This window comes from Rattus norvegicus, chromosome X (genome assembly GCF_021556685.1).
Source record: "Rattus norvegicus strain SHRSP/BbbUtx chromosome X, alternate assembly SHRSP_T2T, whole genome shotgun sequence".
NCBI lineage: Eukaryota > Metazoa > Chordata > Mammalia > Rodentia > Muridae > Rattus > Rattus norvegicus.
The window spans coordinates 159,063,609-159,078,832 of NC_141554.1; the positions used below are offsets into that span (position 1 = coordinate 159,063,609).

The window sequence follows — 15,224 nt, forward strand, 5'->3', positions numbered from 1 at the left end:
GTATGTGTGTGTGTGTGTGTGTGTGTGTCTGTGTGTCTCTGTGTGTGTAAGCACATGCACATGCAGGAAACACTCTCTCAAGGAGTTCTTTTTCCATTCCCAGAATCCAGGTAAGTTTCTCAAGTATATTTCTAAAGATTAGTTTTAAAATGTCTAATAACTCTATGGAAAAGGAAGGTGGCATGCATTGTCTAACATATATAAAGTTTAAACAGTCAGATGTTCTCAATCACTTGACTTGAATTATTGATGAATGGAAAAAGTACTCACTGTAAAAGGCAAAGTGTCTAGAACAGTAATGAAAATACAGTTCTCTACTTCTTAGGAATTGGTGAATTTAGCAGAGAAGCAACGTAGATATTTCCTCCTCTTTCCTATTGGTTAAGGATAACCTTGAGTCATTCAAAACTGTGTTTTCACATAGTCTCCATTTTAGATCACTGTAATCAATCTTGTTCCCTTTTCCAGTATATTCTAATGGTGTTAAGAAGGGGAAAGTTGATGATACCAGAGTATATGTCAAAGTGAATATAGTACTTACTGTCTGTAAGACTAATAGCAACCAATGAAAGTATTCCAGCACAAGTACAATTCATAAAGAGTTTAATAAACAGCCACTAAACATTGCACCAAAGCATTTGAAAACACAATTTCTACAGAGAGGCAAAGATCAGGCTTCCATTCTAAATTCCTTAAGACAATCATTAACAGCCCCCCATCCCACCCCCCATCCCCACACATCCACAAGACTACACTCTTCTAGTCATAAGTTTACCTACAGACACAGTCTTAAGAACAATGGGACTGGCATGCATTATCCCAACAATGGCAAGGAAGCAGGGGATAAGGGAAAGATGGATGAAAAGGCAACCAGCAGCTAATGATACACCCCTTAGGAGCTTTGTTCAGCAGGAGGGCAGGGAGAATCTGCTTGTGGTACTACTTGTGACTTTACCTTGGACCTTCTGGATATACTGAACTAGTTGAGCTATTCAGATCCAAAGTGGCTGGGGCTGTTGTACTAAACAGTCTCATTCCTTTGAGTCATTGTTACTAGAAGTGATCTTCTTGAGTAATGTATTGTTACCTTTCTAAAGTCCTTAGAGTGCCCAAACTGTCTCTGTGACCCAGAGGGCTCACCATGGTTGTGCTGATTCTAATGTCAGAATGGTCCTGGGATTTCAGCTGTTCCTTCACATTGGAAATGGGCATGGAATATTTCTTTATTAAAAACATTTGTAAGAGGTACAGACAAATTATTCAAACTTCTGAGACTACCTTATAAAAGTTGTGTCTATTCTTTTTGTTCACATTTAAGAAGACATGAGATCAAATGGCCTCTAATACCTTATAAAATTGGTAATAAAGTTAATGATGTAACTGATGCAAAAATAAGTAGAGATATTGCTATGACTCTACAATCCACCCCTCATTACAACTGGCAACCAAATCAGGTAAGAAGTTCTTGACATAATGGGGAGCAAAGTGACTGGGCCTGAAAGAGGGAGGTACTATATGTACAATGTGTTTGTGGCCCTCTCTTTTGAGACAGATTTTAGCCTTTAACCATCATATTTAACTATCATATTCCACCTGCTACTTGACTAATTGCCTTGGCAGGAAGGCGATTTCCTTATCTTCCCCATCTTTGAACAATTCTTGTATAGGCATTTTATCTACATCATTTTGTGTGTACATGTACCATTTCAATTTAACTCAAAAGTACCTGTTCATTTTTTTTCCCAGAAGAGTTTGCAGGAAGCCATGAATCCAACGTAAGCAATACTCAACTAGCTATAATGGGTTCAGTATTATTGAGGCAAGGGGACTTTTCTGAAGGAGACATTCTGGCACTACTTTCCTGAGGAGTTGGCTAAAACTATAATAGAACCCACTGTTTTAATGTTGGAATGACCCAACTAGTGTCTCTCTCTCTCTCTCTCTCTCTCTCTCTCTCTCTATATATATATATATATATATATATATATATATATATATATATATATATATATATATGTGAGCATTGACCATCCCCATTGACCTCCAAGGCAAGAAACCATGTGTTACTTCAGAAGTTTCCATAGGCCTCTTCCCATTCTACCAGCTCATATGCCTATTCAGCCCTGATGGGTTCATGGAAAGTATCAGGTAAGTAAGATGAGATGAAATGAGATAGCCCAGTACGACTCTGTAGTGAGTCAGAATCATCCAATGTAGCCCAGTCAATAGTGCTCCTGGACCTCAACACCTTAGACCTCACACAGCCAAGGTTTCCACTAGAAGAAATAAAGTCTCCTGTCCTTTCTCCAGTGGGCAGAGTGAAATTAAACACATGCAGTGCCATCAGCTGGGGGAGACTGGCATACTAACATGAGAAACTGGACAAATGGCAGTGTTTGGCTCAATCCAAGCAATGTTCAAGGGAAAAGTCATTTTTCTGTTTTACATTTACACTGAGGTTCATAAATATGAATTGAGAAAGTGATTACACTCAGCTTGGAACAGGGTTAAAAAGAATCCTGAAACACATGAGGGGAGCTCTGGGGTTTGGGATTTGGATGCTTCATGGGGTGATCTGGTTGCTGTGCTGCCACTATTATCTACTGTTTGCGGATCATGCCCTTGATAGCGGATTCCCTGTTCACATATGTGGCCCAATAGACAAGATTGAATATGGCAAAGAGCACAGGGAAGATGATGCGGGAAATTTTGTCAACCTTGCTGACACTGTTGTAGGTCTTGGTCTCAGCAGGACTGTCTTGCACATAAGTGGTCTTGGGGGAAGCAATCACTGTTGGAGTTGAAGAAGCACTGGGAGCAGCAGCAGCCTTGGAGATGGTGGAGAACTCAGTATCCTTGGCCAGGTTGATAGGATAGGTGGTTCCCACTATGTTGAAGGTGGTGCTTGTTTTCTTGGTTGGGGCTGCTGGTGTTTTTTTCTAGGGGCATAAAAAGAGGGGAAGTGGGGAGAACAAAACAAACAAAAGATAATAAATTCACAGTACAAAATACCCTCGGAGACTGCAGGGAAGAAGAACCATGAGGGGCGTTAAAGAACCTAGATTTATATATAGGGATAATATTTTAAAAACAGAAAACCTGCATGCACAATTTTGACTATCCTAGTCAGCCCCACCTGTCACCTTGACACAGTGAGTCTCAGTTTAGGAATTGTCCATATCAAGGTTGGCTTTTGGGCCTGTCTGTGGGAACTTGTCTTGATTGTTCACTGCTGTAGATGGCTCTACATCACTATGTACATTGGTACATTTTAGGCAGGTGGTTCTAGACTATAATGAGAAAACTATTTAAGCATGTGCCTTCAGATCAGCCAGCAAGCAGTATTCCTCCATAGTTTCTGCTTCAAGTTCCTGCTTGAGTCCCTGCCTCAGCTTCCCTCAGTGATAGACTGTGACCTGAAAGTGCAAGCCAAATCAACCCTTTCCTCTCTTAAATTGCTTTTGGTGACTGTTTTATAACAGCAGCAGAAAGAAGGCCAGAAGATTAGCTTTCTAGTTATATGCATTTGGGTAAATCACATTTCCTTTGTGAGCTTCAGTTTCTTCATTTCTACAGTGAAGATGAAAATAGCTAGCAGACTGTCAGGAGAGAGTGGTAACAGGAATTGAAAGGAAATGTGAGGTCTTATAGACTGTGATTTCATCCTTCACAGTAACCCTATGAAGCAGGTGACATTATTCCCACTTGATATGTAAGTCAGCCTCAGATTAAATGGTAGAACACCAATCTGAATTCCTGACTTTTGTCCATAGATAGTCTGTGCTGCTTTCTACAGCACAAGATACTCTTGGTTACCCGAGGAAAAAAACTCCAAAAGGCTGCGACCGTCAAGGGGCACACCTCCTGTGAAGAAGAGAGCTTGGTGAATCTGCAAAGTCCTTCTGTCTTAAAGATCATAATAAATAATATGGAGTGTATACATGCATCATCACAATAGCATGCTGTCCTCATGCACACTATAAAGGTGCTTATCAAAGTAGGGGGTATACAAAGGTTTTCCACTCTTGTCAGGCTGCTGACAGGATCCACAGCGTCCCCAGAGGGGGAGTATTTTTCAGCATAAACTATCTCCAAAACACAGTAAGAAATGTTCTCTGTCTCTCTCCCTCTCCCTCTCCCTCTCCCCTCCCCTCTCCCCCCCCCACATGCTCATGTTTATGTGGTGCTGCACTGGGGCTGCCATCTTGCAGAACAAAGGAGACAATGCTTAATGCTTATGTCAGGACTGGAATAAACATGCTGTGTGGCAAGGTGGCCAAAGTAGCAAGCTGGCTCCTAACTGTAGCCCAAGGCAGTGGCCTAGTATGAACCTAGAGATTCTTTTTTTTTTTTATCGTGTCAAGCCAGGAGAGGAAGAGAGGAAGAGAGAGAGAGAGAGAGAGAGAGAGAGAGAGAGAGAGAGAGGAAGAACAGAAGAAGAGAAGAAGAGAGGAGAGCGGAAGAGAGAGAGGAACCTAGAGATTCTTGCCATGTCTTCCCTCCAGCTCTTCTTCAGACACCCCAGTTTCTTTTTGGCCATTTATGAGAACATAGTTAATTTCTTTAGCAGTTCTTTCCTGATTTTCTTCCCAAGTTTCATGTTCCCTTTGTTGCCAGTTTCTCTGTATCTCTTTTATTATTTTCTTCAGAATTCTTATCACTTTTATCTTTCTGCCATTGGACCACAGTACCATTTACTTTTCTGTCCCCCCCCCAAATAATCACCTTTTAAACAACACTTATTGACTATAAACAGGGTCAAAAGAATGCTAGATATTTAGGGTTAAGTGAAAAGGTTGGAAGTTGTATTTCAGTCTCTTAACTGCTCACAACAGTCTATTGTTGAAGAGAGCCGTGAACACATGATAGTCATAATGTGTAACTTAGTCCTGCTTTGAGTAAAGTGCTATCCGTGTGCTGCAGGTGTGGGAAAGGCAGCTCCAGAAAGGCTGTGAGGTTTCCTGGCTGTATATTAAATGCTGAGCAGGAATCATCAGATAATACTGCAGCAAAGGCCATGCAGAGACCCAGAAGACTGTTGAGGGGTGGCAAGGAGTTTGCTGTGGCTGAATCACAGTTTGCACAGGCAAAAATAGTTGCAGGAATTGATGGCACAGATAGAAAAGACCAGTTCTTTAAAGGGCTTGTATGCCACACTCTGCCTGCCTATGTTTTAGCATCAGTGTTCTTAGTCAGGGGCAGGGAGTATTGAAAAATAAGGGGAGGGAGAGTGTGCAAGATAAGGGGGTGTTCATTTAAATAAATAAAAAGTCTGACTAATAGGACATTTCAAAAGCAATACTTTTCTTCCTGTTGGAGGATTGTAGTCACATTGTTACAAACAGAAGGGGCACAGAGCTCAAAGCCTTCTAAGAACCTTATAAATGCTTTAAATACTACATGAGGCTCATTTATAATTAGCAAAGTCATTGTGTGAATAGAGTCCTGCTGCTAAATGCTTTTGCTATTAAATAAAATAGTGCTTTACTTGTTTGCCTGCTTATTAGCCTGCTTGGTAATTTCTTTTTTTTTTCTATGCGTAGACAAAAACAACAACCAAAGCGGGGGGGAAATAGAAGGGGAAGAAAACATTACCCTGACTTTGCTAAAAGCTTTTACATTTAGTCATCTTATAAGCTGCTTATGACTAGGTCTTTGAAACAATCACTTGTGGCAATAAACACGTTCTTTGTTTCCTCAGCTACTTTATATTCTATAGGTAAAGAGATGCAACAGTTGATTTAATCCCAGATTATTTAAATGGTAAAGTAAAATTACCTTTTAGTTTCTCTCACCATTAACATGACATTTTAATCACTATTACATTTCTACCTGCCTTGTCAAAAGGAAATGAAAGTGAATATTACACCATAGAGCAGGATGCAGAGAAGTTGTCCTTTTATGAGTGGAGAATGTTGTTTTGTGAAATTAAAAAGTATTCTGCAGATTAACTGTGAGTGGGCTTAACATTATTGGATTGTACTTTTCATTGTTTAAAAAATAAAGTGTTGGGAAGGAGATAAGAAAGAGGGATGGGGACTACAATCAAATGAATTGCATACACATATGAAATTGTCAAAATAAAACTCAGTAATAAAAATAAAAACAGAAACTTTTTACCACAATTAAATTTTATGATAGTAGCTTTGTCAACTTGGCAAAATCTGGAATTGCTTGGGAGGACAGTCTCACTAAGAGGTTTTCTAGATCAGGTTACTCCATGGGCAATCTGTGGGAGATAGGGTCTTGGTTGTGTTAATTGATGTGGCCCACTATAAAAGTGAGTGATGTTCTTCTCTAGGCTTGAGCCCTAAAGTGTAGTACAGTACAGAAAATGAACTGAACAGTACGCATTCATTTCTCTCTTCTCTTGATTGTAGATGTGATATGACTGGCAGTTCGAGTTTTTGTCCTCTTACTGTGTATTCCCTGCAGTGCTGAGCTCTAACCTGGAACTGGGAACTAAGACATACATTCACATTTATTTAAGTAATAAGATATACCATAATGCTTTAATTTTGCCTAATTTTAACTATCCATATTACATTGTTTATGATAGTTACTTGGCATAATATGTCTGTATATGAAAAAATATATAATAAATCAAAGCTCTTGCCCTCAGAAAACTCAGAGAGAGAGAACTCAGAGTTAAAGAGTAATTACAAAAAAAAAAGACAATTTGAGGATGAGAAAATAGTTCAGAGAGACCTAGGTTAACACCATTAACAGCCATGCAAAAACTGAGTATGACAGTACATGAAGAAGACTAAAATCCTAGTGCTGGGAAGCCTGGAGAGTCCCTGGGGCTTACCTACTAGACAGTTTAGTTGAATTGGTGACATCTAGGTTCAGTGAGTCTTAATGAATGAGGTAAAGAATGATAGAGGAAGACAGGACCAGTTTATAGGGACCAGTTAAGCCCACAGATGGGAGAGGAAAATGCAAATGGAAGGTCGGGTTCTTGAAAAAATGGGACTTCTCTAAACCATACATGGGGAATTATCCAAGTTCAAATTATTACAGCTTAGAAGGAAAGAGTGGAAGAAATTCAGGTACTGCCAGTGTTTTGAGGAGAATAAAGAAATATAAGAAATTGTGGTAAACATTGTATGATGGTTTCTACTCTTCCTAGAAAGACAGTAAAAGAAATGGTAGGCTAAAGATATGGCTCATTTGTTAAGAAAAGTGAACTATCTACGCTTGCAGAAGACCTAAGTTCACTTTGAAGAACTCACATCAAGCAGTTAGTTCACAACTGCCTATAACTGATAATCATGTATAATCATACATGATTGTAACTATGTTGGGTAAAGAAAAATAGATATATTTTTAAAGACTTCATATGTTATTAAATTACTAAATATTTCTAAATTGTCTATTATATAGCAAATTATCTGGTGCATGCTAGGGATGCAACAGTGAACAGTAAATCATGATCTCTGTCCTCAAGGTCACATTCCACTGGACATGTAACAGCAATATAATCAAACAAATACATACACAAATGTTACACAGTAAGAACTAGAGTTGAGACACACAAGGAAAGTCAGTACAGAGTATAGTGATTAATGCTAGTTAGAAAAAGTATCTTTAAGGAGGTGATCTAAGACCCAAATAAGAGAAAACAATCTCTTCAAATATTTAAACAACAAAATTTCATGGGAGACTAGCAATCACAAAGCATGTTGTGTTTGGAAGAGGAATGACTTGTTCTAGGTTAATAGAAGATAAAATTAAAGATTGAGAGGAGTAAATGAAAAGTTTAAAGGTATATTCTAAAACACAGCAAGATTCCATCTCAGAAAAAGAGGGTGGCATATTCGCACATATGAAAGTAAGTATTCTTAAAACAGAACTAATTTTTTATTATGCTTTCATGTGCTAGACCTAACTCATAGAATTGAATCAATATTTGTTCTTAGTTTCTTAATTATAATCTGTCCTTTCAAATTTCATAAGTCTTTCTGATTCTTAATTCAAATATTAGTCACTCCCTAACAACCAGTATGTATTTCACTCTTCTACCTTGTATTTCTTAATTTGAGTCTCAGAGGACAGCATGTTGAGAGACTAGACTTAAAAGAAACCTATGAGTCATTCTCAAGAGCTTCTGTTCAGGCCAGTTCAATGTCAGTTCATTGGTGAATTCTGATTTACTTCAATTGGTTAACCAATTAGATCAGCCTAATTGTACTACTTTAAGCATTTTCTATTGCTCATAGAGCCTAAAATAAAGTTAATCAATGGGTATAAAGTGATAGCTCAGGAGGACTTGTTCGTCTTGCAGAGGATCTAGGTTCAATTCTCAGTACCCAGAAGGTAGCTCATAATTCTAATCCCAGGGCATCTGATGCTCTTTCTCCTCTGGCCTCTGGGGAGCACTCTATGCATTAGTGTACTTAACTAATTATACACATAAAATAAAAGACTTTTATAAAATCTATGACATTTCCAGTTCTATAGGTTTATTAGCCTTTTAATAGAAGTCAGTTAGTCAATTTGTCCTTAATGAACATAAAGTTTATCAGCTATTGAGCTAACGTCTATGAAAATATCTAATTAACAATATATTCTGGAACTTTTTGTTTATTTGACCTGGACCATCTTTACTCTTTGGAACTTTCGGCGGGATTGTTTCACTTTACTTTCATTTTTTGTATTGCTGAATTTCAAATTAATGACCTTGATGTTCATGATGAACATTTTACAACAGAGTTGTAGTCTCAAACCCTAAAGTTTCATCTTCTGTGAAAATGGAATTTTATAATTTTGATGCCAAAAAATAATTAAAACCAGATCATGGTGATGATAACAATTAAACTGTCTGTTGCTTTAGGGTTCTGGCCCCTAAAAGGATTTCAACAAATGGCTACAATTGGCCATGAGGAGAAAGAAATGATCCTTATTTTTAAACACAATATTGATAGTAATAAAATCCTAGTTTCATCATTAAATATGGCAAAGAATGAAAAATAAAGGATATAGCCCCAATTGGGTAGTTGAAGGTGTGTGTGTGTGTGTGTGTGTGTGTGTGTGTGTGTGTGTGTGTGTGTGTGAGTGTGTGTGTTTGTGCGCGCGCACGTGCCGAACATGTACATTTACACACACAAACACAAATATAGACAGTGCTTTCAACTGAGCAAGGGAAATTTGTTATTTAGAAGCAGAATCATTACAAGGAGTAGTACCCATAGGAGTTTAGACAGACAGATAATGATGCTCAAATCATAAATACTACAAATCTCTCTCAAGTGCTCACCCCTATCCTAATCACCCTAAATCACTTACTAAAAGAATGTTTAAAAAATGGGGCTCAGAGCTAAACAAAGAATTCACAGCTGAGGAATGCCGAATGGCTGAGAAACACCTAAAGAAATGTTCAACATCTTTAGTCATAAGGGAAATGCAAATCAAAACAACCCTGAGATTTCACCTCACACCAGTGAGAATGGCTAAGATCAAAAACTCAGGGGACAGCAGATGCTGGCGAGGATGCGGAGAAAGAGGAACACTCCTCCATTGTTGGTGGGGTTGCAAACTGGTACAACCATTCTGGAAATCAGTCTGGAGGTTCCTCAGAAAATTGGACATTGAACTGCCTGAGGATCCACCTATGACCTCTCTTGGGCATATACCCAAAAGATGCCCCAACATATAAAAAAGACACGTGCTCCACTATGTTCATAGCAGCCTTATTTATAATAGCCAGAAGCTGGAAACTACCCAGATGCCCTTCAACAGAGGAATGGATACAGAAAATGTGGTACATCTACACAATGGAATATTACTCAGCTATCAAAAACAACGAGTTTATGAAATTCGTAGGCAAATGGTTGGAACTGGAAAACATCATCCTGAGTGAGCTAACCCAATCACAGAAAGACATACATGGTATGCACTCATTGATAAGTGGCTATTAGCCCAAATGCTTGAATTACCCTAGATGCCTAGAACAAATGAAACTCAAGACGGATGATCAAAACGTGAATGCTTCACTCCTTCTTTAAAAGGGGAACAAGAATACCCTTGGCAGGGAAGAGAGAGGCAAAGATTAAAACAGACACAGAAGGAACACCCATTCAGAGCCTGCCCCACATGTGGCCCATACATATACAGCCACCCAATTAGACAAGATGGATGAAGCAAAGAAGTGCAGACTGACATGAGCCGGATGTAGATCGCTCCTGAGAGACACAGCCAGAATACAGCAAATACAGAGGCGAATACCAGCAGCATACCACTGAACTGAGAATAGAACCCCCGTTGAAGGAATCAGAGAAAGAACTGGAAGAGCTTGAAGGGGCTCGAGACCCCATATGTACAACAATGCCAAGCAACCAGAGCTTCCAGGGACTAAGCCACTAACTAAAGACTATACATGGACTGACCCTGGACTCTGACCTCATAGGTAGCAATGAATATCCTAGTAAGAGCACCAGTGGAAGGGGAAGCCCTGGGTCCTGCTAAGACTGAACCCCCAGTGAACTAGACTGGTGGGGGGAGGGCGGCAATGGGGGGAGGGTTGGGAGGGGAACACCCATAAGGAAGGGGAGGGGGGAGGGGGATGTTTGCCCGGATACCGGGAAAGGGAATAACACTCGAAATGTATATAAGAAATACTCAAGTTAATAAAAAAAAAAGAATGTTTCCATACATAATAGGTAGTAAAGAATTGCTCTATTAAAACTTAAAGTAATAACTGATGCAAAATGTGCTTTAAGAGGGAAGAAAATGAGCGATAAATATTGTTGAAGAATGCACAAGAGAAACATGGAAAGCATGAAAGCAAGATGTGAAAAATCATGAAATAAATATAAGGCAATTGGACGAGAGAGAGACAGACAGAGAGAGAGAGAATTCAGTGAGTGAACAAGCTGCCACAAAAGCATGAGGACCTGAGTTTTTTTTTTTTTAAGGTACATTCCTTTTTTTTTTTTTTTTATTAACTTGAGTATTTCTTATATACATTTCGAGTGTTATTCCCTTTCCCGGTTTCCGGGCAAACATCCCCCTCCCCCCTCCCCTTCCTTATGGGTGTTCCCCTCCCCATCCTCCCCCCATTGCCGCCCTCCCCCCAACAGTCTAGTTCACTGGGGGTTCAGTCTTAGCAGGACCCAGGGCTTCTCCTTCCACTGGTGCTCTTACTAGGATATTCATTGCTACCTATGAGGTTAGAGTCCAGGGTCAGTCCATGTATAGTCTTTAGGTAGTGGCTTAGTCCCTGGAAGCTCTGGTCGCTTGGCATTGTTGTTCATATGGGGTCTCGAGTCCCTTCAAGCTCTTCCAGTTCTTTCTCTGATTCCTTCAACGGGGGTCCTATTCTCAGTTCAGTGGTTTGCTGCTGGCATTCGCCTCTGTATTTGCTGTATTCTGGCTGTGTCTCTCAGGAGCGATCTACATCCAGCTCCTGTCGGTCTGCACTTCTTTGCTTCATCCATCTTGTCTAATTGGGTGGCTGTATATGTATGGGCCACATGTGGGGCAGGCTCCAAATGGGTGTTCCTTCAGTCTCTGTTTTAATCTTTGCCTCTCCCTTCCCTGCCAAGGGTATTCTTGTTCCCCTTTTAAAGAAGGAGTGAAGCATTCACGTTTTGATCATCCATCTTGAGTTTCATTTGTTCTAGGCATCTAGGGTAATTCAAGCATTTGGGCTAATAGCCACTTATCAATGAGTGCATACCATGTGTGTCTTTCTGTGATTGGGTTACCTCACTCAGGATGATATTTTCCAGTTCCAACCATTTGCCTACGAATTTCATAAAGTCATTGTTTTTGATAGCTGAGTAATATTCCATTGTGTAGATGTACCACATTTTCTGTATCCATTCCTCTGTTGAAGGGCATCTGGGTTCTTTCCAGCGTCTGGCTATTATAAATAAGGCTGCTATGAACATAGTGGAGCACGTGTCTTTTTTATATGTTGGGGCATCTTTTGGGTATATGCCCAAGAGAGGTCATAGCTGGATCCTCAGGCAGTTCAATGTTTAATTTTCTGAGGAACCTCCAGACTGATTTCCAGAATGGTTGTACCAGTCTGCAATCCCACCAACAATGGAGGAGTCTTCCTCTTTCTCCTCATCCTCGCCAGCATTTGCTGTCACCTGAGTTTTTGATCTTAGCCATTCTCGCTGGTGTGAGGTGAAATCTCAGGGTTGTTTTGATTTGCATTTCCCTTATGACTAAAGATGTTGAACATTTCTTTAGGTGTTTCTCAGCCATTCGGCATTCCTCAGCTGTGAATTCTTTGTTTAGCTCTGAACCCCATTTTTTAATAGGGTTATTTGTCTCCCTGGGAGGACCTGGGTTTTATCTCCAGAATCCATTTAAGAATTCAGGCATAGAATCAAGAGCCCGTAAATCCCAACACTGAGGAGGTAGAGACAAGAGATGATTGGGACCCACTGCCTAGTGAATCTAGCCAGATTAGTGAATTTATTATTCAGCAAGAGACTCTCAAAAAGTAAGTTGCATATGTGATTGAAGAAGATACAACAAAAAGGGAGGTGAATAGAGGTTGTTGAAAATGATCAGATACATGGAAGTTAGGCTTGAAGAAAATGGCAATGAAATTAAATGAAAAATAATGGAGGTAAAAATTATTATAGAAGAAATGGTACATAAAGAAGATGATAGAAATCTCTATGGTATATATAATTGGTACTTCTAGGAAGAGAACAGAACAAATCTGTGATATCAATAAAGTTTTCTTTACATATTAAAAGCCAAAATTTTACAACTTTTAAAAGAAAATGTCTGCTATTTTGTATCCAGCTATTTTGCTGATTTTTTTAAAATCAGAAGTGGGAATTTTGTGATAGTGTCCTTCAGGAACTTTTATATATAAAACTATGTCACATGCAAATAAAGATACTTTGACTTGCCTATTTTCATTTCATATTTTTCCTTTGATCTCCTTTACTTGTCTTATTGATCTAGCTAAGACTTCAGGTATTATGTTGAACAGGAGTGAGGAAAATGGAATTCTTGTTTTGGTTTGGTGAAATTATTTCATATTTTTCCCGTTACGATGTTAAGTGGAAGCTTCCTATATATGGTCTATACTGTATTGAGATATGCCTCCTATATCCCTAATCCCTTAAGAACTTTTAACATGGAGGATGTTGGATTTGTGTCTAAAGCTTTTTTCTGAATCAAATGATAAAATCATGTCACTTTTAGTTTAGTTAGGATTATATTTACTGATTTGCATATGTTGAACCATCCCTGTATTTCTGGGATAAAGCTTACCTGAACATGGCATATAATCTTTTTTGAAACTATTTAAATTATCTGTATAAGGATTTTATTGAGTTTTGCATCAATACCTACATCTGAGGCATTGGTCTATAATTTTGGTCTATAACTTTCTTTTATTTTTTTGGTTGGAGCTTTCTTGGGTTTTGAGTATCAGGGTAATAGTGCCTTCATAGAGGAGGTTTGGAAATGTCTCTTCCTTTCATATTTTGCAGAAGACCACAGATTTAAGATTACTGGACAATACAAATTGGTCTTGAAAGGTTTAAAAACACACACACACACACACACACACACACACACACGCGTACACAATGTTGGGTAGATGGATTTGGGAACTAGGTGAGGGGGATGAATGTTATCAAAACACATTGCATGAAACTCTCAGAGAGCTAATAAAATCCAACATAAGGCTATGTAGTGGCTTTAACAAATGAGAAGTATATTTACATGTATATCTATACCATAAAACCAAATGTTCAATAATATGAGAAATTTCCAAGTTCACGTTATTGCTGGATGGCACCATTCAGTGTCAGTACTGAGAATAGCAAGTGATTCCTACAACATCTTAGAGAGAGAGAATCTAAACTACAAACTTAACCAGAAGTATAATTCAATACAAAGACTTGTGATCGATATCTTGCACATGCAAGAAAGTGGGAAATATGGTTCTAATGAGACCTTAAAAGACTTCTAGACAACAACATAAGATAACTGAGATAATTAGTGGAAAATAGCTATATTGACTTCAGAGAAAATAACACATTTAAATGTAAAAATGTAATTATATATTGACAGGAATTACAGCTACATAGCATGATGTAAATGTTATAAAACTTGATAAGACCTCACTATCACTAGTACAAAGTTAAGCAATGAATAGAGAAGAAAGTTTGAGAAATAAGTTAGGTATACGAATTTCCTTATGTTTTGTAGATGAGGTCGCCATTCTTGGATCATAATTGACAAGTCAAGATGTAGAAGGGTCAATGAACAGCAAAGATAAAAATATCAGAATTAGAGAAAGTACGACAATAAAATAAACAAAATTCCTAGAGGAGAGTAGATAAAAGAAATTAGAGACAGTTTTTCTTCATTTACACCAAAGTTAAGTTCTGTTTAGGTAAGCAATTACAGTCTATTTCAAAGATTGCTAACCCAACATTTTAATCTGTGAATATTCCAGCTTGAAAAGGCTTCAGTACCATTTTCTTACATATGATTCTTTGAAGAATAATTATTGGATTATATTTCTAGTACTTTTTAGAAGGCGACAATGTACATTATGGTGGTTTGAATAGGAATGTTCCCACAGTTTGTGTCTGGATACTTGGTCCAGAAGGAGTGCCACTAGCAGGAGGAGTGGTCTTGTTGAAGTAGGTGTGGCTTTATTGGAGAAAGTGTTTTATTAGGGGTGAGCTTTGAGGTCTCAGAAGCTCAAGCCAGTTCACTTCCTGCTGCATACAGATGTAGATTTAGAACACATAGCTACTCTTCCATCACCACCATGATGAAAATCATGGACTAAACCTCTGAACTGTAAGACAGCCCCAATTAAATGTTTTCTTTTATTTGTTTTTTTTTCCGGAGCTGGGGACCAAACCCAGGGCCTTGTGCTTGCTAGGCAAGCTCTCTGCCACTGAGCTAAATCCACAACCCCCCAAATGTTTTCTTTTATAAGTGTTGCTGTGGTCATGTTGTCTCTTTACAGCAATAATACCAAGACATAGATTTAAGTCTAGAAAACTCAACTCATTCAAAATCATTGAGTGATTATATACTTGATCTCATTCATGATTAATTCCTATTGATCCAGTGTTTTCATCTTGTCTCTGATCTGTATCTATTTAAACAACATCTCTTCAGCTTTCATTCTTATTCAGATAAGCTACAGTATTCAAGATGTGTATAACTTATAAGGAGGCAAATGAGTAAGTTTAATAGAACTAAATTATTCCAATATCAGA

The 15,224-nt window shown here is 38.5% G+C and overlaps 1 protein-coding gene across 2 annotated transcripts in view; it reads right to left on the reverse strand.

The window, feature by feature from the left end:
* Positions 1-586: 586 nt before the first annotated feature.
* Positions 587-15,224, reverse strand: part of Gabra3 (gamma-aminobutyric acid type A receptor subunit alpha 3) — a 240,372-nt gene continuing 225,734 nt past the window's right edge. The window contains exon 10 of one of the 2 annotated variants that reach the window (XM_087599124.1): positions 587-2,939. In XM_087599124.1, the coding sequence (XP_087455250.1) occupies positions 2,601-2,939 (339 nt within the window). In that variant the 3' untranslated portion in view covers positions 587-2,600. The remainder of the gene's footprint in view (positions 2,940-15,224) is intronic. The other variant, NM_017069.3, reaches the window with a different exon arrangement.